Below are 25,250 nucleotides of genomic sequence, written 5' to 3' on the forward strand. Positions count from 1 at the left end.
GAAACCGATTGCAGGTATGTGACTGAAGACAGGAGCTGCCTAGCTGAATACAGCCCAAATTGAAAAGACAAGGGCTAAGTAAAGGGCTATTTTCTTAAGCCATCAAGTTAGGGAGTGAGTTATTATTTTTTTTGTGTTACACTTTAAGTTCTGGGATACATGTGCAGAATGTGCAGGTTTGTTACATAGGTATACAGGTGCCATGGTAGTTTCTGCACCTGTCAAACTGTGATCTACATTAGGTATTTCTTTTAATGCTATCCCTCCCCTATCCCCCCAACCCCCCGACAGGCCCCAGTGTGTGATGTTCCCCTCCGTGTGTCCATGTGTTCTCATTGTTCACCTCCTACTTATGAGCAAGAACATGTGGTGTTTGGTTTTCTGTTTCTGTGTTGGTTTGCTGAGAATGATGGTTTCCAGCTTCATCCATGTCCCTGCAAAAGACTTGAACTCATCCTTTCTTATGGCTGCATAGTATTCTATGGCATTTATGTGCCACATTTTCTTTATCCAGTCTATCATTGATGGGCATTAGGGTTGCTTCCAAATCTTTGCTATTGTGAACAGTACTGCAATAAACATACATGTGTATGTGTCTTTATAGTAGAATGAGTTTTAATGCAGCAGGAGTTAATGGGTATGAATGATGCCCATGTGACTTGGAGGGAAACCCTACATTTTGTTTACTGATTCCATTTTCTCTCTTAACTTTCTTAGAAATACATGTGCAGAAAGACTTCAAGATTTACTACTACCTTAAAATCTGTCTTAGCAAAGCAAAAAAAAAAAAACAAAAAAAAAACGCTAATAGTAATTTCTAGGAAGAACAAAGAAATGTTGTTGTTGTTATTGTTGTTTTAAATGTATGAAATTCTCTCCTTTAGGAAGGTGAAGATATTTAGGATTTAGGTACCGAGATTTTGTGAGCTTGGATTGTGTTTGGAGAAAGAAAATTTATGTAAGACAAACTACCTGGTGAAATATGTAATCTTCTAGACTCAAAATACAAAAAGATATCGGTCATTGGCCTGCTTTGTGGAAAATACGTTGAAGCTCATCTTACCCCAGGTGGATGATGGAGGGCTGGATAATCAGTGTGAAAGCTTAGCTTCCCAGTTGTGTAAGCCACATTGTTTGCATCGATTTTGTCTTGCACTTGCCAAGTATGTCTGTAAAATGCAAGAAACACATGTTTAAACAGGTTGTCACTAAGCCAGAGGAAATGTGTTAGAATGAATTTGATATGTGGGGAGAAATGGAAAATTTTCATTTGTTGAAATAATTACCATAATGACTATGAGCGAGAAAAGGAACCTGACTTTTCTCTGTCTAAAGTCACTATTTCAGAATTAACATCTCCTCATTTTTCCTCTCCTCTCAACAAGAGAGTACTTTTATACATCAGTCTATTTTACAGTTTGCAAAGAAGTATATATGGAATTGTAGGTTATCGTTTTACTGGCTTAATGCATTTTAAAAAGTGATTTATTGAGGTGAAGTTCACGTAACAGAAAATGAATCACTTTAAAGTGAACAATTCAGTGGCATTTAGTAAATTCACAATGTCGGCAACCACCACCTCTACCTATCTAGTTTCAAAACGTTTCTATTACTCCAAATCAAAACCTTTTATTTCAGAAAGCAGTTTCTTTACATTCTACCCTTCCCCAAGACATTGGTAATCACTAATTTGCTTTCTGTCTCTGTAGATATACCTATTTTAGATATTTACCATAAATGGAATTATATAGTAAGCTCATGCTTTTAATGTTATATCTAAGAATCCACTGCCCAATCCAAAGCCATGAAGATTTACCTCTATGTTCTCTTCTAAGAGTTTTATGACTTTAACTCTTATATTTAGATAATTTGTTCATTTTGAATTAATTTTTGCATATGATATGAGTTGTGGGTCCAATTTAATTCTTTGCATGTGGGTATTCAGTTGCATCAGAACAATTTGTTAAAGAGATTGTTCTTTCTCTATTGAATGATATTGGTATGTTTTCTGAAAATCGATTGGCCGTAGATGTGTGGGTTTATTTCTGGACTCTCAAAATTCTATTCCATTGATCTATTTGTCTGTCTTTATGCCAATATCATGCTATTTAGATTACTGTAGATTCGTAGTTAAGTTTCAAAATCAGGAAGTGTGAGTCTTTTAATTTCAGTCTTCTTTTTAAATATTGTTTTGCCCACTTGGAGGCCCCCACAATCTCATATAAATTTGATACTGGCTTTTCCATTTCTAAAATAAGAAAATGATACTGAAACTTTGGTAGGGATTGCAGACTGCTTTGGGGAGTATTGACATCTTAACAATTTTATGCCTTCCAATCCATGAATACAGGATGCTATTCCATTTCTTTAGGTTTTCTTTAATTTCTTTTAGCAATGTTTTATAGTATTCATTGTACTAGTCTTTCACCTATGCGATTAAATTTATTCCTATTTATTCTTCTGGATGATGTTGTAAATGGATCTGTTGATTTCCTTTTCAGATTGTTCATTGCTACTGTATATAAAGACAACTGATTTTTGTGTTTTGATTTTGTACCCTGAAACTTGCTAAATTCATTCATTAGCTTTAGTAGCTTTTTTTGTGGGTGGATTTTATGGGATTATATGTAAGTTCATACCATCTGTGAATAGAGATAGATTTACTTTTTCCTTTCTCATTTAGATGCCTTTATTTCTAGTGTCTAATCGCTCTGGCTGGAAATGTTGGTGCAATGTTGAAACTCAGTGGTGAAAGCTAACAGTTTCGTCTTGTTTCTGCTCTTAGGGAGAAACTTGTTTTTTTTTTTTTTAACTTTTAGATTCAGGAGTACATGTGCAAGTTTGTTATATAGGTAAATTGCATGTCACAGGGGTTTTGTGTACAGAGTATTTTTGTCACTCAGGTAACATATATTGTAGCTGGTAGGCGGTTTTCTTGATCCTCATCCTCTTCCCCACCTCCACCTTCACAAAGGCTCAGGTATCTAGTGTTCCCTTCTTTGTGCCCACGTGTACTCAGTGTTGAACTCTCACTTCTAAGTGAAAACATGCTGTATTGGGTTTTCTGTTCCTGTGTTAGTTTGCTTAGGATAATGGCCTCTGGCTCCATCCATGGTGCTCTAAAGACATAATCTTGTTCTTTTATGTAGCTGTATAGTATTCCATGGTGTAGATGTACCATTTTTTTTTTATTCAATATATCACTGATGGACATTTAGGTTGATTCTATGTCTTTGCTATTGAGAATAGAGTTGCAATGAACGTATGCATGCGTACGTGTTCTTTATAGTAGAACAATTTATATTCCTTTGGGTATACACTCAATAGTGGGATTTCTGGGTCAAATGGTAATGTTTTTAAGGTCTTTGAGAAATTGCCAAACTGCTTTCCACAATGGCTGAACTGATTTCCGCCAGCAGTGAATAAGTGTTCCTTTTCTCCACAACCTCACCAGCATCTGTTATTTTTTTAACTTTTTATAATAGCCATTCTGACTGGTATGAGATGGTATTTCATTGTGGTTTTGATTTGCATTTCTCTAATGATTAGTGGTGTTAAGCACTTTTTCATATGCTTGTTGGCTGTGTGTACATCTTCTTTTGAAAAGTGTCTGTTCATGTTTTTTGCCCACTTATTAATGGGGTTGTTTTTTGCTTGTAAATTTGTTAGAGTTCCTTATAGATTCTGGATATTAGACCTTTGTCAGATGCATACTTTGCAAATATTTTATTCCATTCTGTATGTTGTCTGTTCACTTTGTTGTTAGTTTCTTTGGCTGTGTAGAAGCTCTTTAGTTGAATTAGGTCCTATTTGTCAATTTTTGTTTTTGTTGCAGTTGTTATTGTTATATTCATCATGAAATCTTTGCCAGGTCCTATGTCTAGAATGGTATTTCCCAGGTTATCTTCCAGAGTTTTTATAGTTTTAGGTTTTACATTTAAGTCTTTAATTCATCTTGAGTTGAATTTTGTATGTGGTTTAAGGAAGGGATCCCATTTTAATCTTCTGCTTATGGCTATCCAGTTATCTCAGCACCATTTATTGAATAAGAAGTCCTTTCCACATTTCTTGTTTTTGTCCACTTCGTTGAAAATCAGAGGGTTGTAGGTGTGTAGCATTATTTCTGGGATCTCTATTCTGTTCCATTTGTGTATTTATCTGAGAAACTCAATTTTCAAATTACACTCTCGAAACTTTTGCTCAGGTCAATAAATAAAACTTTAGGTACCTATGTATGCCCCATCGCAGTCGCAGACACTTCTGCCTTCTCCAAAGTAACTATGACTGTGACTTCTATAGTTATCATTTCCTTGCTTTTCTTTACAATTTTATCACCCAAATGTTCATCCAAGGACGCTATGAACTTGCTCATTAATAATAATTGTTACGTGTTTTAAGTCTATTAATCTACAAGTTTTTCCTTCAAACTGTGCTCCTTACAATTGTTGAAGAACTTAGGGAATTTGACCTATAGAGTTTCCCACAGTCTGGACTTCATTGAGTACGTACTCATGGTGCAGTTTCTGGGAAACTGGCAGCGAAATGCAGAGTCTTCGACAGTCTCTATTCTTTGGCAAAGCCACAGATAGCAGTATGTTCTTGTATTGCAAGACACATAACGCCTGGCTGTGTTTCTTTTTTGATGTTTGTACTGTTCATGTTCAATGGCTATATTCGTTAATTCATCAAGGGTTTCAAACAATGAAATATCAAACTGATACTCTTTTTAAAAAGATTTATCACTCAGAATACTTTTAAAGGGAGCCACTTTTCCTCATCCACTATTTGGTTACTCAGTATAACAACTTACAGAGGGATGATGAAATAAATATTTGATTCTTTCTCTTTCTTTACCATTTGTAATATAACAAATTTGTTTCCTATCATTCCAAATTGAATAGTTTAAAAAATATGATGTATGAAAATATATTAAACTAGATAGAGGTGATATTTGCACAAAATTGTGAATGTATTAAATGACACACAGCAGAATATACTAAATAAAGCTAATTACACTTTAAAATGGCTATTTAAATAATTTCAGCTTTTAGTTTCAGGGTGTACATGTGCATGTGCAGACTTGTTAGATGGGTATATTGCATGATCCTGAGGTTTGGGGTAAGATTGATCCCATCACCCAGATACTGAGCATAGTACCCAATGGGTAATTTTTCAGCTCTTTCCCTTTCCCTCTCTCCTGCCTCTAGTAGTTCCTAGTGTCTATTGTTGCCATCTTTATGTCCATGAGTACCCAATGTTTAGCTCCCACTTCTAAGTGAGAACACGTAGTATTTGGTTTTCTGTTCAGTTATTAATTTGCTTACAATAATGGCCTCCAGCTGCATCCATGTTGCTGCAAAGGCTGTGATTTTGTTCTTTTATATGGCTGTGTAGTATTCCATGGTGTCTATGTACCACAAAATGATTAATTTTATTGTCATGATACATTTTACCCAAATTAAAAAATACCTTAGCTTAAAAGCTAAAGAAAAGATGAGTTAAAAAAAAACTAAGGTTACTTGCAACTCTGTAGCAAGAAAACAAACCATTATTCAGACTTTGTAAGCTATTATCCTTGGAAGATCCAGACAATGTGTAATTGAAAGGAGGCCATGTTTAAAAATAAACCAAATATGGCTTGAAAAATGTCCACTATATATACATGCCATTTGATTGCTGTTATAATGTCTATTAATATATATTCATATGCATCAAATTATCTTTGAATAAATAAACATTGAACACCTTTTTTATTTCAGTCATTGATTTAGCATCAGAGATATAGCAGGGAACAAAAAGACAGAAAAGTAATTGTTAAATTTAATAGAGATAGGTTCTACAAAGAAAATGAGGCAAGGTAAAGAGATAACGAATGGGGCCAGAGAAGTATTTTTACAGAGATGATGCTGTGAGAAGTGTTCTATGAATAGGTGACATTTTCCCCACAGAAACCCAAGCAAAATAAGGGAAGGAGAAATGTGAATTTCTGGGAGATGTATTTTAGGCAGAGGAACCCAAAGTGAAGAGGTTTTGAGTTTGGAGTATGTCTAGCGTGTTTGTGGAAGAACAAGGGCAGAACAAGGGCAGCATGGTTGAGACACAGTCACCAGGGAATCAAGAGTGGGAAATGTACCAGATGCACAGAGAGAAGCCAGTTTCCAAAGGGCTTTGGAGTCTAGGATGAGGACTTGAGATTTTGGTTTACATGTGATGGGAAGCCATTGTAGTTTTCCATTACGTAAATTATACATTGGAATTGTCATTTCAAAGAATTGCTCTAGCCTCTGAGTAAGGGGTAGATGGTACTGGGAAAAAGGTGGGAGGAGGGAGAGATAATGGCAACCAGTTCTCTCCTAAACATGGGAATCATGATGATTCTCTCCTGACCATGGCTACATGCATAGGAGAGAATGATTGCATTTGATCTTGAAAGGTAGAGTTACCAGGATTCTCTGACAAATTGGATGTAGGATATGAGAGAAATGGAGTCCAGAATGATGCCAAGGTTTTCAGCTTTAGAAACCAGGTGAGGGAGGTCCTATTTATTGAGATTCACTATATAACAATTTATTATCTGGTTGAGGAGGAAGTTTGCTTCACCTAATTTAAAAAACTTTTAAATAAGTGCTTTAAAAAGTCTCCATTCACATATGGACAAATGAGCACACAAAAGATGACCTTTGGTCTGGATGTTTTAGCTTCCCAGAAAGTCACTCTAGGCTGGTATTCTACTCTGCCTCTGGTATTCCCCCACACAATACGTACTACAACCCTATACAATACATACTACAAGCAGGCAAACCTTCCTAGTGCTTCATGCTCACTTTGCCATTTCTCTGTCAGAAGCTCTTACTGATTCTTGAGTCCCAGAAGGATATAATTCAGTGCTGCTGATCCATAATTCAAGAACCCAATGCAATTTTCTAACCTTGCCAACTATTGCCATATTTAAGTCATCTGTTCTAATCATGTTGATTTTAGCACTACACACTTTCCTGCCTTTTTTTCTGGTTTCTTTTTCTGCCCTTTTTTTCTGTTGTTTTCCCCATCTCTGTAATCATTAACGAAAATCTAGCTCAAGTTCCAACTATTTCATAATCTCAATTCTAGAAAAACTCTTGGTCTTTAGGTTCAAACTGCACTGGCTTCAAAGCCTTGGTTTCTAATTCACGACTATATAATCTTGGACAATCCATCTATTATTTCTGAGCCTCAATTTATGTATTTGGAAAATAGAACAATAATGTATTTCAAAAACTTGTAACAAATAAGAAAGTCTATGTCTGACACACAGGAGATGCCCCATAGGACTTTTCCTTCCTCTCATTCTCCTAATTACCCAGTATTTACTCCTACACTCAGAACTCTCATAAGCATGTTTTATTCATCTCATTTATTAGATCTGAATTATTCATCTCATTTATTCAGATCTATGTGTTTTATGAAGATGGTTATAATTTTTAAAGAGTCTAAGCTCATTTAAATATACAAATACATAATTCTGCTTCCTCTTCTGGACTGTAAACTCTTTTAGTGTACAACAAATACTTTTGATCTCCTACCATTAACTAAACCAGTGCCAATTCTAAAGCAAGGAACCAATACATTTTGACTGAATGAGTGTAAGCAGGGAGGGGGTGACTTTTATGAGCTTTCATTTTCATACGGTATATAGTAAAGGGTATTAATAGGGTGGTAGTGGCAGCAGGAGAGTGGGAATACAATCTATAATCTCTTCTCACATGTGGAGATATTTTTCTTAATGGGAAAAATAGTTCCTTACCTGTTCCCTGGGATTGAAGATAAAATTGACTATTTTGCTCTATGTTTCTCATTTAAAATTAGGGTAGAACAGCTGATAGATCTTTCACTAAGGGTCAAGCAGCCATCCATATGTGGCCATAAACTGGAAACAGGCTGAGTGAAAAAAGATGAGGAGTATTACAGTCTGCTGCAACTCATTTCAAACATGAGTCAGACAATCCATTATATTGCAGTGAGAGTCGCCAAGAAATACTTGTTCTCTATGAAGTTCATGTCACTCCATAGACCATACAAAATACAGATCCAGATGACTGTCAACACTGGCATTTGAAAAATAGTCAACATGTGAGAAGAGATTTAAGGAGGTCAAAAAGGTAATTTCATCAAGGTGCAGAATGCATATCTTCTGACTAAGAAAATGCTGCTGTTGACATGATCAACAGGAAATGACCACTTGGATTCTTTTTCAAGAGTGGTGATGGTTTTGCATTGATTCACCTACATACTTTTTCCTGGTTCCTTCTATGATCAAGGGTAAACTGACAGAATTTTACTGCAGCCAAAACCTGGTTGAGATTCAAGGTGTAAGCATTAGCCAGAGAACAGATCTTTTCTTTGACATTAATTGGCCTCTACAGGGATGGGGGTCTGTGACTTGGCTTCACCAGAGCAGTTCTCTGACCCTCTGAGCTAACTGGTAGGGAATGATAAAACATTTATTAGACCTAGAGTGTCTTAGGCGCGGTATAGGATGTGTAGCCTAAAAGTCTATGCTCACATCTTATGATAAATCCCATGAAAGGAGCTCACCAATTCCAATCATAAACATTCTCTTAATGGTCATAGCAGAAGTCTGGAAAATCCTAGAAATGTCATCTGTTTTACCTTTCTACCTTGTCATAGAAATGAATCATGCCAAGAAGTCTGCTACTGATAGTTGAGGACACTAAGTTCTTTCTTATGCATCCCAAATCCACATCTCCAAGAAAACACAGCAGAAATCAAACGCAAACATATTTGCACCATATAACCCTGAACTTGCCTGATCTTGAAGCTAAGCAGGATTGGGCCTGGTTAGTACTTGGATGGGAGAAACAGGTGCAAATGTGATTCATTGGTCATGAAGGAACTTTTTAAAAAACCTAATGGTGAGGCCTTGGTGAGGTGAAGGTGTATTTACATGCCCTTCTCATTCGAGACAGATTCTAATGCTATTCCAAGTAAGGCAACACCTCAAGCAGATTACTAAGAATGGCCATGACTGAAGTAGAGGTATGGGACCAGATTCTTTTAAAACTGAAGAGGCAAGCTCAACATAATATCTTAATCCAGTGGTATAGACTTGTTTACTATTGTGCTAGGGTGAGTGACTGAAACTCTGCAAATTATCCTGCTTTTATCAAAGATGCTGTTTTAAACAAACCTAAGTGTTTCCACTGAGCTATTTGTGTCATTCTCAACATTTCACTAAACTCTCCGTTACATTTTATTGTCTATTCAATATTTTTTGTCAAAAGCTCCTGTACTTTAAATAACTTTTAGAGACTATTTCATGAGATTGAGTTGAATGCTAATTTACTAAATTTGCCCAAACATAGATGACTGCTCATAGATAATCAAGATATTAATAATGTTTTGTGACAAATTCGGTTCCTTCAGTGCTTGTGGAATACTTGAATATTGTTTTTGCTGGATTTGTTCTTTATATCTTGGTGATGTCTTATTTTTTAAAAATGCAGTGTCATGGGATTTGTTCCTTATACCTTTGGTGAGAAGTTTTACGCTTCTTTTTTGAGTCAGGGTCTTGCTCTGTCACCCAGGTTGGAGTGTGCCATGGTGTGATCATAGCTCACTGAAACCTCAAACTCCTGGTCTCATGTAATCCTTCTGTCTCAGCCTCCTGATTAGCAGACATGTGCTACCATGCCTGGGCTAATACACTTTTATTTTTATTTTTGTTGGGACAGTGTCTTGTTCTGGTGTCCTGCCTGGTCTTGAACTCATGGCCTCAAGCCATCCTCCTGCCTCAGCATCCCAAAGCACTGGGATTACAGGTGTGAATCCCATCACCTAGCCAACAGTCTTTTGATTAATGGTTCACACTTAGAAAATCATGCTGGATTAATTTGTAAACTTTTCCTTTTTAAAAGTAATTTTTATACAAAAGGATGTTTTATGAGTGCAAACCTGGATTTATTTTTACTAACAGTTGTAACCTCTGATCCACTTGCTGCAAGCTCTCTTCATCAGATAATGTAAGAATGCCTTCTTTTGAACATTATTACTCATCCCATTGGATCCAAAATACAATGCCCATATATTGTTTATATTGTAAAATTTCAATATCAAATATGATCTCCTAGCTAAAAAGCAAAAAATACATTTTGTAGTTAATTAATCAAAGGAATACTATATTGCTTACTCTAGTTACAGCACTTCCACGTATGAATTCCTAGATGCAGTCCCTCACCAGAGCTCCATATATTTATTTTTCCATTATCATTTATTAGACACCTACAATGGTCCAGAAACTGGGGATCCAGAAGTGAATGGAATAGACGTGGTACTTGTACCGCATGGAATTTACAGTCTACAGGGAGGATGAATTAGTATGATTTATCTTACAAAGCTAAAGTACACCATGTTATGAGAGTAGGAAATAAAGACTAAATGTAGACCTGAAGATGAAGCAGGATTTACCTAGGCAAAGAGAAGAGTAAAGGTCATTGCAGGAAGGAGAAACAGCATGTGGGAAGGCCCAGTGGAGGGAAAGAACATCACCTACGAGAGGAACTCGAAGTTCAATGTGGGCCAGAGTGGGGAGGGTTTGCTCTATGGCTATCCTTAGCTTCTGTTCAAATTCTGCTTCTGCTGTCCTGTAAAGTCTCAAAAAAATCTCATTCCTTGAGAAACTGAGTTCAAACATATTCTTTTTTTTTTTTTTTTTTTTTTTGAGACGGAGTCTCGCTCTGTCGCCCAGGCTGGGGTGCAGTGGCCTGTTCTTGGCTCACTGCAAGCTCCGCCTCCCGGGTTCATGCCGTTCTCCTGCCTCAGTCTCCTGAGTAGCTGGGACTACAGGTGCCGGCCACCAAGCCCGGGTAATTTTTTTGTATTTTTAGTAGAAACGGAGTTTCATCATGTTAGCCAGGATGGTCTTGATTTCCTAACCTCGTGATCAGCCCGCCTTGGCCTCCCAAAGTGCTGGGATGTGAGCCACCGTGCCCAGCCCTAACATATTCTTTGTCTCATAGCATTTAACCCAGTGCCAAAAATGTTTGTTGAGTAAAGACGTGGATTCTAGAATAATAAATTGTGCTATTTCCTGATTGACTATAAACTTTAATTTTGGTTTACACTGTATATTTTAAGTACATTCTAATGATGAATACTTTGGCCATTAACAGTTTTTATTCCTTACTTCTAGGGAGAAGTGCTTACAGTTATTTGTAAACAATGTTTGGCAAAATTTCAAGAGTTGTGTTTTAAAAAGTAACTATCTTTTGAGTTCTTCTTTCATTATAGACATTAATTGACATTTAATCCATCCCTGAAAAAGAAAGAGTTTATGCCTTTTTAAAAATAATTTCAACTTTTATTTTAGATCTGGGGGTATAAGGATAGGTTTGTTATGTGAGTATAATACATGGGTATTGCATGATTCATGCTATTTTTTAAGGTGAGAATTAGTATCCCCAAACACAAACTAAGGAAACAAAGATAACCTTTCTGATCTCTAAAATAGCTCTTACTCAATCCATTAAACTAATACGAAAATCTCCACAAGACCTAAAGATATAAAGTAAAGAGAGAGGTTTCTTAAATGATAGTGGTGACATAATTTAAAAGAATCTCTCTGAATTATCCCTATAGAACATCTAGAGTGAAAATTCAAGAATTCAATGACAACATCTAAACAAAAATTAAGTGACAAGATATTCCCACGAACCAGGAAATAGGAGGGGATAGAGACAAACCTTTCAAAACCACAAGACCTACATGATATTGGCAACTGTGCAGGAGAAAGCAGAGAGAAGCAACTGGGTACATCATGGATCTAAAACATTCCCAAATCGCTAACAGGTGTTTACTGGACAGTGCAGTGGGGCAATGTGAGAATGGCAGTTAAACTTGGGAGGGGATTTCTACATTCCAGTATAGCTGAGTACCTAAGGTCCATGGTAAGGGATCTGAATAGTCTGGAATTCATGAATTCTAGAAACTAACCAGATAAATCTCCCTTCCATGACCTTCCTTCTGAGAAGAGTGCATATTGAGTGGTACAGGAACAATATAGACAAAGAAAAAAACAAGGTCCTCATAAAAGTAAAGGAGAGGAACTAGAAGGTCTTAGAAAGCTGTCAGCCAGTTTTGAAATATAGCTTAAAACCATAAATTAAATAAGGTTTCTGAATCATATCTCCTTTTAACAGTTAGGGAAACAAGTTTCAGCTAAAATTAGCAACAACAACAACAAAAATCAAGGTTTAAACTCAAAATTATTTTAAGAGAAAAACTCAGGATTAGTAGCAAAATAGCATACCTACAGGCAGGCAGTACATGTCAGAAGGACAGGCCACCCCCAATAAAAAAGATAAAATATTATTTTTTTCTAACTTCTGTTTTTTAAAATAACCACTTCTAATGAATCAAAAAGTCTTTGTCAAAATGGTCCAATATGTAAAAGAATAACCAACATCAGAATTAGAAACTTGAAAATGGACTGATGTATTAGGAAAGGAAAAATCTTTAAAAAGTCCTTAAACAACGACTAAATTAGAAGGAATGCAAGATCAAATAAGTGTAACAAGCCTTTAGGTAACTAGGAGATAAGTGGGAGAACAATTTAAAAGAAATCAATAGAAATGATTTGAGAGAAAGTAACAAAAGGACATGCAAAGAAGCCTTAAGATATGCATAAGAGTCCTCAAAAGAAGAAGCCCAAAGCAAAGGAACAGAACGGATACTAAAAAATGTGATTCAAGAAACATTTTCTGAAAAAAAGTAATTAAAGCTGCCCTAAAACAAATCATATCCTCCCAGAAAAAGCTGTCCCAGAACAATCAATATCAAGACATAGTCTATAAAATTACTGGACATTTAAACAACAACAACAAAAATTCAAAATCCAGGTAAAAACGTCAAATTACTATTTTTTTTGTTGTTGAGACGGAGTCTCACACTGTTGCCCGGGCTGGACTGCAGTGGCATGATCACTGCAACCTCTGCCTCCCGGGTTCAAGCAATTCTCCTGCCTCAACCTCCCAAGTAGCTGGGATTACAGGCACCCACCACCACGCCCAACTATTTTTTCGTATTTTTAGTAGAGACAGGGTTTCACTATGTTGGCCAGGCTGGTCTCAAGTTCCTGACCTAGTGATCCGCCTGCCTTAGCCTCCCAAAGTGCTGGGATTACAGGTGTGAGCCACGGTGCCCGGCCATTAAATTACTTTTAAGGAAAAGAAAATCATATTACCAATAAAACCATAAGTGACATATTAAAGATGCTGTGAGCCAAGAATTTATATTTAGCCAAGCCAATTTTCAAGTATAAAGGCCTTAAAACTGCTGTCAATATGCACAAATTTAGAGAATACTGTCCCTGTGAGGCCTTCCTTAGGAATTTAGGAGAGAATGGACTTCAGAAAACCAAAATGAATAGATACGTTGACGTAAGTTTGGTGCTGAGCAGTAAATTTATGTTTACGTGAATTAAATTGTAGGGGAGGGAAAAGAGTTACTGAAAAACTAAAAAGTAGAAAAACCAAACTGCAGTGGTAAAGATGCATGTTGATGATAATACTCTAAACCAGGAAAGAAAGGAAGTGAGCACCATAAAACTTAGGAAAGTCGTTACATTTGGGAAAAAGGCAAGGTTTATGCTTGGTTGGGATGTGTCAATGGGTTTTGGGGTGGCTGGCAATGTTCCATTTTTTGACCTGGCTGATGTTTAAGGGTGTTTGCCTTATGATAGTTCATTAAGCTATACATTTATTTTATGTGATTTTCTATATCTGTATTATATTTTACCATGAGAAATCTATTTTGCCAAACACAAACCTCACTTTTCTCCCCAAATGTAACAGCTTTCCTAAATTTTATGGTGTTCACTTCCTTTCTTTCCTGGTTTAGAGTATTATCAACCACATGCATCCTTAGCACTGTAGTTTGCTTTTTCTATTTTTTAGCTGTTCAATATCTTTTTTTTCCTCCCCTACAATTTAATTCACGTAAACATAAATTTACTGCTCAGCACCAAACTTATGTCAATGTATCTATTCATTTTGGTTGTCTGAAGTCCATTCTTAGTAACAGAATAGCACAGTGGTTACAAGGGATGGGAGTAGGAGAAAAGGGGAGATATTTGTCAAAAGGGTGGAAATCTTTGGTTATTATATGAATAAGTACTGGAGACCTAAAGAATAGCATGGTGACAATAGTTGATAATAATGTATCGTATACTTGAAATTTCCTAACAAAGTAGATGTCAGGTCTTTTTGCCACAAAATATAAAGATAACGATGTGAAAGAATGGATATGTTAATCAGTTTGATCGTGGCAATCAAAATGTCATGTTGTACACTGTAAATATATACAATTTTTGTCTCTCATACCTCAATAAACCTGCAAAAGTAATTTAAAAATAAAATAAATAAAATTGAAAAAAGAAATCTTTGTTGTACACTTATTTTTAAAGGTTAATAATACTGCCATTAATAAAAATGAAGTCAGGTAGTGATAGAAGGATGACAACCACCTGTAAAAACATAAAGAAAAAGTTATAGCAATTTGCTCCAAAGGAAGCCCCAAAGGCTTCATTATAAAAAAACAAATAATGTAGTGCATTGCAAAAAAGTGAAAAAATTAATGAGAATTCCACATTAAATACATTTAGTAGGGTTCTTTTTGAGTTGGAGGCGGTCAAATTTTACTTAATACATTTTATTACAACAAGAATTGGGTTTTAGTTTTGATTTTTTAATGGGAAAGATTGAATAAAATGTTTTTTGATTCTGTATCAATTGCCATTTTCCCTTTATGTAAATGGTTGATGCTAATTTTAACTTAGGAGAAAGCAATGAATATTCTGGTGCTGTCATTCTGACTTAATTTGATAAATTTCTATGTAATGCTGTCTGATTATCTCCTTGCATCTGAGCAATCAACAGTTATTATGGCATTGGAAATTAGGAGGTAAATGTTAGATAACAATGAACCACCACAGTAGCATAGTATAAAGGAAAGACTGCAGGCTATTGAGTCAGGTAAACCTGGGTTTGTAGCCTGATTCTTACGCCTCATTTTTTTGGGGATGATGGGTTAATGATTCTTCTCAGAATTGTGAAGATTCAAAAGAATCTATTCTGTTGCTAAGAATGGACCTCAGACAACCAAAATGAATAGCTACATTGACATAAGTTTGGTGCTGAGCAGTAAACCGCTGAGGTCAATACTTAGTACATAAAAGGGGCTTACTAAAAAAATATTTCTATCATCTCAATAACAGCCACCTGTCCTGGCTGCACAGAGTACAAGCAGGGAAGGAAGGTTGTATGTGTGTGTGTTGGGTGTGGGGTGGGGTATCAGAGGACCCGTTGAAAAGCAATTGCCTTAATTGGTTATCTCATGCATTTCCTCAAGTGATTTCTAAAAGAGCATGAGACACAGAAATTATTTTTCCTTTCATTCATGAGATGACTTCATACTCAAGGGGTTTTGTTGGCAGCAGTATTAATTACTATGAAACAATATTACAAAGGGAACCCTGGAGACTGGCTCTTGGCTGATAACGTAAGCTGAGATTCACAATGGCTCAAAGAACATAGCTTGTTACTCTGCTTAAGAAACCCTAATACTTACTAGAATACACATTTTAAAGAGTTTTTTTGTCCCTCTACCAAAGCATTATAATTAGCACATTAAGTTATTAAGGAGTCCCAGTGTAAATTTTGTTTGTTTGTTTGTTTGTTTTTTGAGACGGAGACTCGCTACGTCGCCCAGGCCGGAGTGCAGTGGCCGGATCTCAGCTCACTGCAAGCTCCGCCTGCCGAGTTTACGCCATTCTCCTGCCTCAGCCTCCTGAGTAGCTGGGACTACAGACGCCCGCCACCTCGCCCGGCTAGTTTTTTTGTGTGTGTTTTTTAGTAGAGACGGGGATTCACCTTGTTAGCCAAGATGGTCTCGATATCCTGACCTCGTGATCCGCCCGTCTCGGCCTCCCAAAGTGCTGGGATTACAGGCTTGAACCACCGCGCCCGGCCCCAGTGTAAATTTTTAAGAAGTAGAATGGGATTACAATTAAATTTAGAACTCTGGCAATTTTTTTGTCTTCTTCTCAAGTTTGAATTATTTCTAGGTTGATTTTTCATAACCCAGAAGCCATTTTTATTCAAAAAGGGCTGTGTGGTTTTCTCAAGCAATTTCCTAATTAGAAACATCAACAAATGGGTAAACTTGTTTTTTCTTTCTCCGATCCCCACACTTCACAAATGTTTTCTGGTAATAAGTATTTCAAACAAGTAACTGTTTCAAAGTCAGATTTGGAGGCAGTACTTATGGTAGGAGCAATTTCTTAGGGGCGAGATGCCAAGAAATAGTAATATTTTTCACTTGTACCTCCTCGAATACAATCTAATGTGTGAAATGCTGCTGGGTTGGCTTAGAAGACATCTTTCAGAAATGCGAGCAGAAGTCTAGTGGATGCTGGAAAGCTATATATTATGGTTGTACTTCCCAGAGGCCATTTCAATATTGCAAATCCTTAACTGGTCTGGGTGGTGAATTAGATAAACAGCTCACTAGACACATTTCTATTTGACCTTATTTTGTTTATCCAATGAAGCTTGCATGCAAGGAACTCATGAAGATATAACACTGGGCAGTAGTAGTAGCATTCTACATGTTTCCAACAAACTTTCACCCAGGGACCTCAAAGGACATAGCAAGTATTAAAACACCCCTGCAGAAAGAGTGAGGCAAGTCCTCAGTAGAGGAGAATCAGAGAGATCTGGGAAATTACATGAAAAGCTCAGATTGACTTCTCACTTACAAAGAGCCCATGGTGAAGCCATGATTAGACTGCTTCCCTGTTGATCCTATGAGCAACTCTAGAGGAAGTAATCCAGTACAGATGCTCTGGGGCACTGGGTCCCCAATTCTTCCTAAACTTTTTGGGCACAAAGTTTCCAAAGTATTACTTATATTTTCTACTATAAACTTGTGGCCTTATAAGTTTTATTCAGCAGTTATATAGCTTCCATACAATGCTATACAAGATAAAATTTGACTACCACCAAGATCCACATTTATCTCCTTTTCCTATTGCCTCTTGCCTTCTTTATTTCATTCCTTGAAGTTTATATCTCAGATTTTTGTTTCCAGTTTTATCCCATTATCCTTACCAGTGTAACCCTTATTACATGTATTAATGCAATTTGCTGGTGCCACCAAATAAAACATTCTTAGAAAAAAAACAAATCTGAACTTCTGGGCTTAGTTCTAAAAAGAAGGATGTCTTGCTAGCTAAGGTTAGAATTGTTATTCTCTTCTGCTTGACTTTTTGAGGAAGAAGAGTCACTCTGAGCTGCCCATGAGGTTAATTTTTAAATTATGGACTGACAAATTTTGACAATGTTGTCAAAGAGTTTTTGTTGTCTTGTTCAGATGGACGTCCACAATATCTTACTTCGCACATATTTCCTTTCATTAAAATTTCCTGAGAGATAATTGTGTGTCAGGTGCTGAGTTAACAGTAAAGATACAACCCTGATTATGCCACCATTTATGCCTATAAGGAGCTCAACATGACAGTGGCAATGGCAATGATATATGCCTTCTTAGTTTTCAAAGGTTATTTTTGACTGGTAGAGTTACAAGCAGGATAGTTAATTAATAATATAAAATATAGTTGACAAATATTTTTAAAAATGACACTGTACTCTTCCCACCAAGTCTTTCTTTCTCTCTCTCTGTCATGTACACACACATACTCACAGATGAGCTTATGGAAATAATAATTCCCTGGCCTCTCCAGTTTATTGAGTTGTCCAACTCATTAAAAAAGTAATTTTCAGGGTTTGAGTTTTGCCATTTTAGAGAAGATTGTCTGAACTTCTCAATATTATCTTACCAGAATTATAGTATGAAAAGACCATGCATTGGTACAGTCCAGCCAAAACAAAACAAAACAAAACAAAAACACAGTAGTGACATCTTACATGAGTGCTGTTCATTTTCTTTTATTAATATAGTGCATGTATTACTACTAAAAATAGAATCTGCAACAAAAAATAGAAATTGCCTTACTTTGTGTTATGAATTTGTGGGAGGAAATTTCCACTTCTCTTTCCTGGTGGGCCATCAAGAGTGCGAAACTGGTTCATTTGAGTGAGGAGCATATAATTATTTTGCTTTATTATAATGCCAGGGCTTGGGGATGAGGTACTGATAGTGGTTTCACAGAACAGAGGCTGGGAGAGAATTTCTACTGGAGCGATGCAGAGGATGCCAGGCTGGGAGGATGTAGCAGGTGTGGTGGTTGGAAGGGAAGAGGAAAAATATTAGTAAGTCAACTGAGAAGGGCAGGAAAGGCCAAAAAGCAGCCAAAAAGACATGAAGACTTGGCACAGGTTGTCTGTAGGCAGAATAAAGGTCCAGGAGATATAAAAGCAAGAGAGATACATGCAGCAAACAAAAGGTTAAGCAGGAAGAGAAAGAAGCAGTCCTGAACAAACAAGTGAGAAAGGGACTGATGGAGGGGATGGCCAGGAATGGGGAAGAATGGCATGTCATAGAAATGGCATGTGTCCGAGTTGAATTAGCTTAGGATGGGGAGGAAGGGCTGCACAGCATTGCATAATCTTAATTAAATTTATATTATCTTACCACACCTTTTTACACAATGGTATCCTGTGTAAATTTTGAGAAGTGGATTCATTTTGTCTGAAAATCATATTGGTAGATGAATATTTCCCCATCTTGACCATGATTTGCATCATCCTGGGGATCACCTTCCTGTTATCCACCCTCTTTGAACTGCTATTGGCATATATTGACTGTCATGTTCCCTCAGTTGGAATGCCAAAAGTCCGGGGTTACTTTTCAGTCTGTTCCTTGGTTTTACAGAATTTCTTATTGGCTTAGATTACTTGAAGGAAGCCAATTCAAATATTTACATTTACCCACATACAGCAATTACAAAAGATATTTTTTCATAAAGTAGAAACCCAAATCTAAACCCAACAAAATGCCTAGTACAGTGCCATGCACGTATCAGTATTCAAGAAAGATACTCTGTTTGGATAGAAATTGTGCTTTCTTTGGGATTTACTTTGTAGGATACATTCTGAAAAAACATCATAACTTGGTATAATCCTTGAAACTGACAGTGTATGGTAGAATGTAGTTTACAATAACTATTTCCCAATGGATTAAGTCATGTCATAAAATTCATTTCTTCAATAATATCACCTTTCCCAAAAGGGCTCCAGAAAATTATTTTCATTGATTGTCTTTTTTTTGGTGGGGGAGAAAGGACATGAGATGAGGCATTTTGGCGCTGGTCTGTAAAAGCATTGTCCTAAATCAAAGGTTTAAATTCTCAAAAGATTGTCTTTTTACATACTGCTCCATGTTTACATGTATTTGACAAAATTGACAATGAGAGTTTCTTTACCTACTCTTATTCTTTTGTACCAGGAAAGTATTCATCATTATCAAGTCATTAAGTTACTGAGCATTTCACATGGTTGCATAAAAAATATTGTCTAGATGATGTGCTGACAAAATAATGACAAGCATCTGAGAAAATACAGATGTGGAAAATGACATGCACTTTTGTCCTGAAAGTTATTGCCATTTTGATTTAGTTGAACGTAAGTTTATAATGGTGAAAGATTCTAATAATTATTGCATTCATCTGCTGGTTTATAGTCCTTTACAAAGATTTAGGCATGATTTATTCATTAAACATTTATTCCTTGCCTGCTGTATATGAAGACAACATGAAATGCTGTAATCTACTGTTTTTTTGTTCATCCAACCAACCACTTAACAATTGAGATGACAGCCAAGAACCAAAAATAGCTATTCGCATTCTCATTTTCATTTTAGACTCATGCATTTAACAGTTTTGAAACTAATAACCCTACTTGAATGGAAAAGTGTGAGGTGGGTATTAGTTTCCCAAGGAAGGCATGTCTAACGTGGCACCATCAGCAAGCTATTATTGTTTTAGGCATCTAACCAAGAGCAGTCATAAGCTTCCTTGAAAAATCTGCATGGAGAGCAAAGTTTACTTTTAATCTGTTCCACTTTCCTTTCTCTATCCCTCTTCTGTTGTTTAATCTCTTTTCTCCATTATTTATTGTGTGCATTTATTCATTCCATTCACTCACTCACCAACTAATTATTTTTCAAACAAGAGTGAGATACTTTTCCAGTGGAGAAACAAAGATATGAAAGAGAGGGACATTGTTTAAGGCAGCTACTGAGTCTGTTCTGAAGATGTCATGTCCAGGCACAACCAAAGTAGAAAGAATAACGTGGTAAATGCCATTTAGTGCACATCACTGTGAGAGTTCAGACGATGTAAAGCACCCCGGTTCTATCCCAATGGAGACCTGCCTTCTATTGAAGTCTCCCTTCCTTTCAGCCAGAGGTTCTCAACCTTGGCTGTACATGAGAATCACCTGCAGAGTTTTGAAAAGTTCTGATACTCAGGCCAAATACCAGTACTGTTAAAAAAAAATAAAAAAAGGAAAACACACTGTGGAGATGGGATGCAGATGTCAGTATTTTCTAAATGGGCTATTCCAATAAGCAGCTTAGGCTGAAAATCACTGTTCTAAGTATTCCTTCTTCTTTTAAATATCAGACTTCAGTATCACTTCTGCACATTACTATGCAGAGAAATGGAAAAAGGGGACAATATTAGAGAAAATATTTGTTTTTCATATTCTCTGAACAACATCAACAAAAACAAAAAAGCAAATAAAACAACAATAACAAAAACAACAAAACTGTTCTGTCAGTTCTTGAGGTAGAGAATTAAAAATTGTCAAAAAATATATGGACAGATCTTGATAACTAGTGGTGGAAGTAAGGGGTAAGGTGGTAAGAAAGGCGTTTTCTGGCATGTGTATAATTTGAGAGATTCAGGTAAGAAATGTGATCATCTAAGGAAGGTAGGATGTGGTAGGTTAACTTATCTGGTTATATGGCAAGGTCCATAAAGGACATGGAATGGTAGTAGGAGGTCTGATTTGTTTTGAGAACAGACCTTTAGTATTTATTCCAATAATTTCACAATATTAGATCAGTGGCCAAATTATTAAGCCCTTTTATAGAACCTGCAAAAACAAAACAAGACACACATAATAAATCAAGCTTAGATTTGACCCCTAGCATGATGGGTTTGGGGGGTAGTTTAGAGAACTCTAACAAAGAGCCCAAAATTTGGCCACTGTTATTAAATTGTGAAATACCTTGGAATAGATACAAAAAGTTTGTTGTCAGCAAATAAAAACTAAGTGAAACGACTTAGAAGAGATTCGTTTCGAAGTGTCCTATTTAACACCAGTGGCTAAAAGCTCTTCTTTTCCGTGTGGTTTCTTCATATTATTGGCAGCAAGGTAGAGTAGAAAGTCCACAGATAGGACAGACTCTGGTTCCTTTATTACTATCTGTGGGCACTTGGGTTACAAATTAATTCTCTGGGCTTCAGTTTCCTTATCAGTGAACTGAAGGATAATATTCATTTCGGAAAGTTGTTGTGAGAATTAAATGAACAAAACGTAATACATTTGAGGCTCTTAATAATTTTGAGACTTTTCCCCCTCTTTCCTTTGTCTGTTGTTGCTGTAATCTCTAGGGCAGCTCAAATTCTTGCAGGTGTAAGGGAGATACAAATTTTATACAACACAAATCCACTAATGGTAAATGTAAGTTTCGGAGTCAGAGTAGGTACTGGGTTGTCTAAGTCTAAACATGGCAGAGATGGCAGTCTTTCAGTGATTGAATATTTTCAGTCTCCTGTTTATCTACAGACCAAGTCTTACTCTAGTTTAGGAGTGGCAAACCTAAAGAGTAGCAGGACACTTGCAGGTCTGGAGAGGGTGGAGGATTTTGGCAAACTGGAGAGTGAGTCTATGCTCTCTTCAAAGGCAGCCTCTATTTGTATCCAGCAGATTGTTTGCATGCAAGGATTTAGGCTCTGTTGTTGCTAGAGATGATTTTTCAAGAAAAGTCAGGTCCACATGTAATGTAAAATCTCCCAGTTTTTAAGTGTTGACAACTAATTCCGTTTTCCTTTCAACATCATGTGGGCCAAACCAAATATCTGAATACAGCCCGTGTGCTTCCAGTTGCAACCTTTGGAGTTGGAAGGTCCCTTTCACTTTCAATGCTCTCTACTCTATAAGCCCAAGAATAATTGTATTAATGTCACATGAGGGGCTCACTCTAAAGAAATATAGTTATACTCCCATGTCTACATAAGTGTTTCCTGTTGTTGTGTTTCACTATCCGTAATTAATGTTACCTCCAAGGAAATTCTTATGCAAACAGCCTCTTGTTCCAAAGTTAAAATCAATTATATCTCCCTATTACTAACTAAAGCACATAGGACTAATTTTATGAATGTTAGTTTTATCTTTTTAACATATCTGTGACTGACTTTAATTTCTCAGGGCCCAACTTTAATTTTCAGCCAACTCTTGGGAGGTAAAAGTTTAAGAAACTTTAACATAAAGTTTAATATGTTGTAAAGTCTTGGAGAAACACAGTCTTTCATCACATCTGTTGTGGAATAAATTATGTCCCCCCAGATTCATATGATGAAGGCCTAACCCCCAATGTTTGGAGATAGAGCCTTGGGCCCTAAGCTAACAAGACTGGTGTCCATATTAGAAGAAGAACAGACAGCAGGAGTGTGCTATGCACTGAAGAAAGGTCATGCAAGGACACAGTGAGAAGGCAGTCATCTGCAAGCCAGAAAATGTAAGCCTCACCAGAAACCAACCCTGCCAGTACCTTGATCTTAGACTTCTAGTTTCCAGAACTATAAAAAAAATAAATTTCTGCTGTTTAAGTTTTCTGATCTGTGATATTTTGTTATGGCAGCCCAAGCAGACTACATATACCACTTATAACCAGCCTGATGTCTTTGGTGCCTGGTGTCTTTGGGCTTTTAGGCTCTTAAAAAATTATAATTCTCAGCAAAATACTACTTTTAGATTTTTCTTTTTATCTGGCTTCCTGCTCAAGACATTATGAAAATTTCTGTACCTTCAATCAAGGGGGTCTTCCTCAGTTGCGAAGTATTTCAAATTTTATCTGTGATGGCAGAATACAAACCATTTGGTGACTCACCCATAAAATGTGAGATAGAGGAAACCGATTCTTTTCCCAAGTTTTGAAACTTCTCCTGGTTTGTCAGATGCTCCGGTGAGTCGTACTATGCCTACTTTCTTGAGGGTGGAAAGCCACTTGTATGCATGTTCGTCATATCTTAAAACATCTTCAAAATCCAAAGTGGGTAGCTGGAGCTCTGAGCCCCAGTATTGACATTCTGTGAATTAAGAAAATGAAGAAACCAGATGGGATTACATTCTTTTTATATAGGATGATAACCTAGAGAAAGGGCTAGTTCATTAAAGTTGATTGTTGATTTATAATGGAGTTTATGAAATGTTATTCATATTAGAAATGCTCAAGTCACTAGGCCTTTCTTCCTTGGTGCCATACCAGTCTGTTATATGCCTCCTGCTTACAACTGTGTCTGGCCCATAGCAGGTATTCAATATGTCCCATTTGTTAAGGGAATATTGTTTAGCTGATGAATGGCTCTTGATCTGTATGTTCTAAGGGCTTCTCTGCATGGACACTGCTTAGAAATAACTCTGAGATACTGTATGTGTTAATGGCCAAGTTATATTGCTCAACTCCAAATAGATGATAAAATCAAAATGGTAGATTAGAACAGAATATGTCTATTCTTGGGGGCTGGGGGCTGGGGGCTGAGGAGAGCTTTGACATGGTAGGTACAGCTCTTCTTTCCTCTTATTTCACCTGATAAGAAGCAACCTCTGGGATCAGATCATCCTTTGGGGTCAGCAAAAAAAGATGAAGGTATATTCCTGGAATATATAGACCTTTTGGTGGGAGTGCCACACAGATAAGGTCAAATGCTTTCCATTAGCTCTCTCATTCTTCATGATTAAATGCTCATAAAAACGCTTAACTGAGAAAACAGAAAGAAAAATGTAAAAAATAATTGGCTTGCAAACCGGGCTCTCCCAAAGGAAGTGGAACACAGAGGAAATGCAAATTTGCCAATGAAAATAACACAGATATCACCAACTGAATTCAGGAAAAGTCTGACTCTAGCTAATCCATTTGATTTCTTCCTTCCTTGGTAAGAAAATTGCCCTAGGAAGGTAAGCCTTCCTAAAAAGTGACAGAATGAGAACTTCTGATCTCAATATCATCGTGAGCAATGCTTTACTTTTCTAGCTGGGGAATGTGTCATAGAAACAAAATAAAGCCCCCGTTTAAGAATGAAGAATGGGTCAGTGCCTCTTGTAGTAGTTGTGGACTGGAAATCATTGCTTCTTTGATGTCAGCATAGCTGTTTCTGCAGAAATAGGAGTTTTTGTAGGAGTCAGTGGCTTTAGTAGTAAAAAGATACATGCAGGTGCAGGGAGCCACTTCTTGCTCTTCCACCAGCTAGTTGCATAAAGACATTGGCAGAAGTTAGTAGGTGTGTGTATGTATGAAAGCCTAATTAGGCTATAAATGCACATATTGCCAAAGTTTCTGGGTTATTAAGCATAGCAGTTTGTATGATGAGCCAGAATTTCCAGACCAAAATTGCAAACTGTAAATTAGGCCTCCCTAGAGGTGCATTAATTATTTTTTACTATGCTAATATTTGTTAGTACTGAACACATTCCACAGGCCCCAGTGACTACTGTATTGTCTCTGAAAGTTGAGCTGATATCCAGCCACTGGTTCTGAATTCCTAATTTTAACTCTTTTCTCTCTGTGAGGGGTAACCAGAACTGAAAGAACCACAGTCTTTCCAGCTCCTTAAGCATTGCTTTTCAAGTGCTTCTGATATTTGAGAAAACTTTAGAATTTAATATTAATCAAGTCACTTTGGCAAAGAGAAACAGGTCAGCACATGGGCTATGTTTTATTAGACCAGAGCAAGTTGGTTAGATCAATAACAGACAATGAGGTGTGAAGGTTTCAGGATGGTTTTACATTTTGGGGGAGGGAGGAAGGATGGTTTGATACAGTTTCTTGGTATTTCTTGATTATATGAGCTACCTAATCAATAGTCATTTGTTGGTTTATATTTTTAATAAGGCTAATATTTTATCATGTCACAAGGCATGGTGATAGGCAGTAGATTTTGAAGAGTTCACAGTCTACAGGAGAATTTGACATGGAAGGTGGCAATTAAAACAAAATACAGTCATTGCTAT

General features: G+C 36.7%; 1 protein-coding gene and 1 long non-coding RNA gene across 6 annotated transcripts in view; one reads left to right on the forward strand and one right to left on the reverse strand.

Annotated features, from left to right (window-relative positions):
* LOC105463294 (uncharacterized) overlaps nucleotides 1-25,250 on the forward strand; it is a 444,863-nt gene that overhangs the window by 100,856 nt on the left and 318,757 nt on the right. The gene's annotated exons all lie outside the window — the stretch shown is intronic.
* The window catches only part of LOC105463293 (gamma-butyrobetaine hydroxylase 1), a 91,958-nt gene that overhangs the window by 11,640 nt on the left and 55,068 nt on the right, over nucleotides 1-25,250 (reverse strand). For all 5 annotated transcript variants that reach the window (XM_011710322.2, XM_011710319.2, XM_071074954.1 and 2 more), the window contains 2 exons: nucleotides 23,131-23,329; nucleotides 1,064-1,169 (listed from right to left, as the gene is read on the reverse strand). In XM_011710322.2, the coding sequence (XP_011708624.1) occupies nucleotides 1,064-1,169; nucleotides 23,131-23,329 (305 nt within the window). The remainder of the gene's footprint in view (nucleotides 1-1,063; nucleotides 1,170-23,130; nucleotides 23,330-25,250) is intronic.

This window comes from Macaca nemestrina, chromosome 12, assembly GCF_043159975.1.
Source record: "Macaca nemestrina isolate mMacNem1 chromosome 12, mMacNem.hap1, whole genome shotgun sequence".
Taxonomy (NCBI): domain Eukaryota; kingdom Metazoa; phylum Chordata; class Mammalia; order Primates; family Cercopithecidae; genus Macaca; species Macaca nemestrina.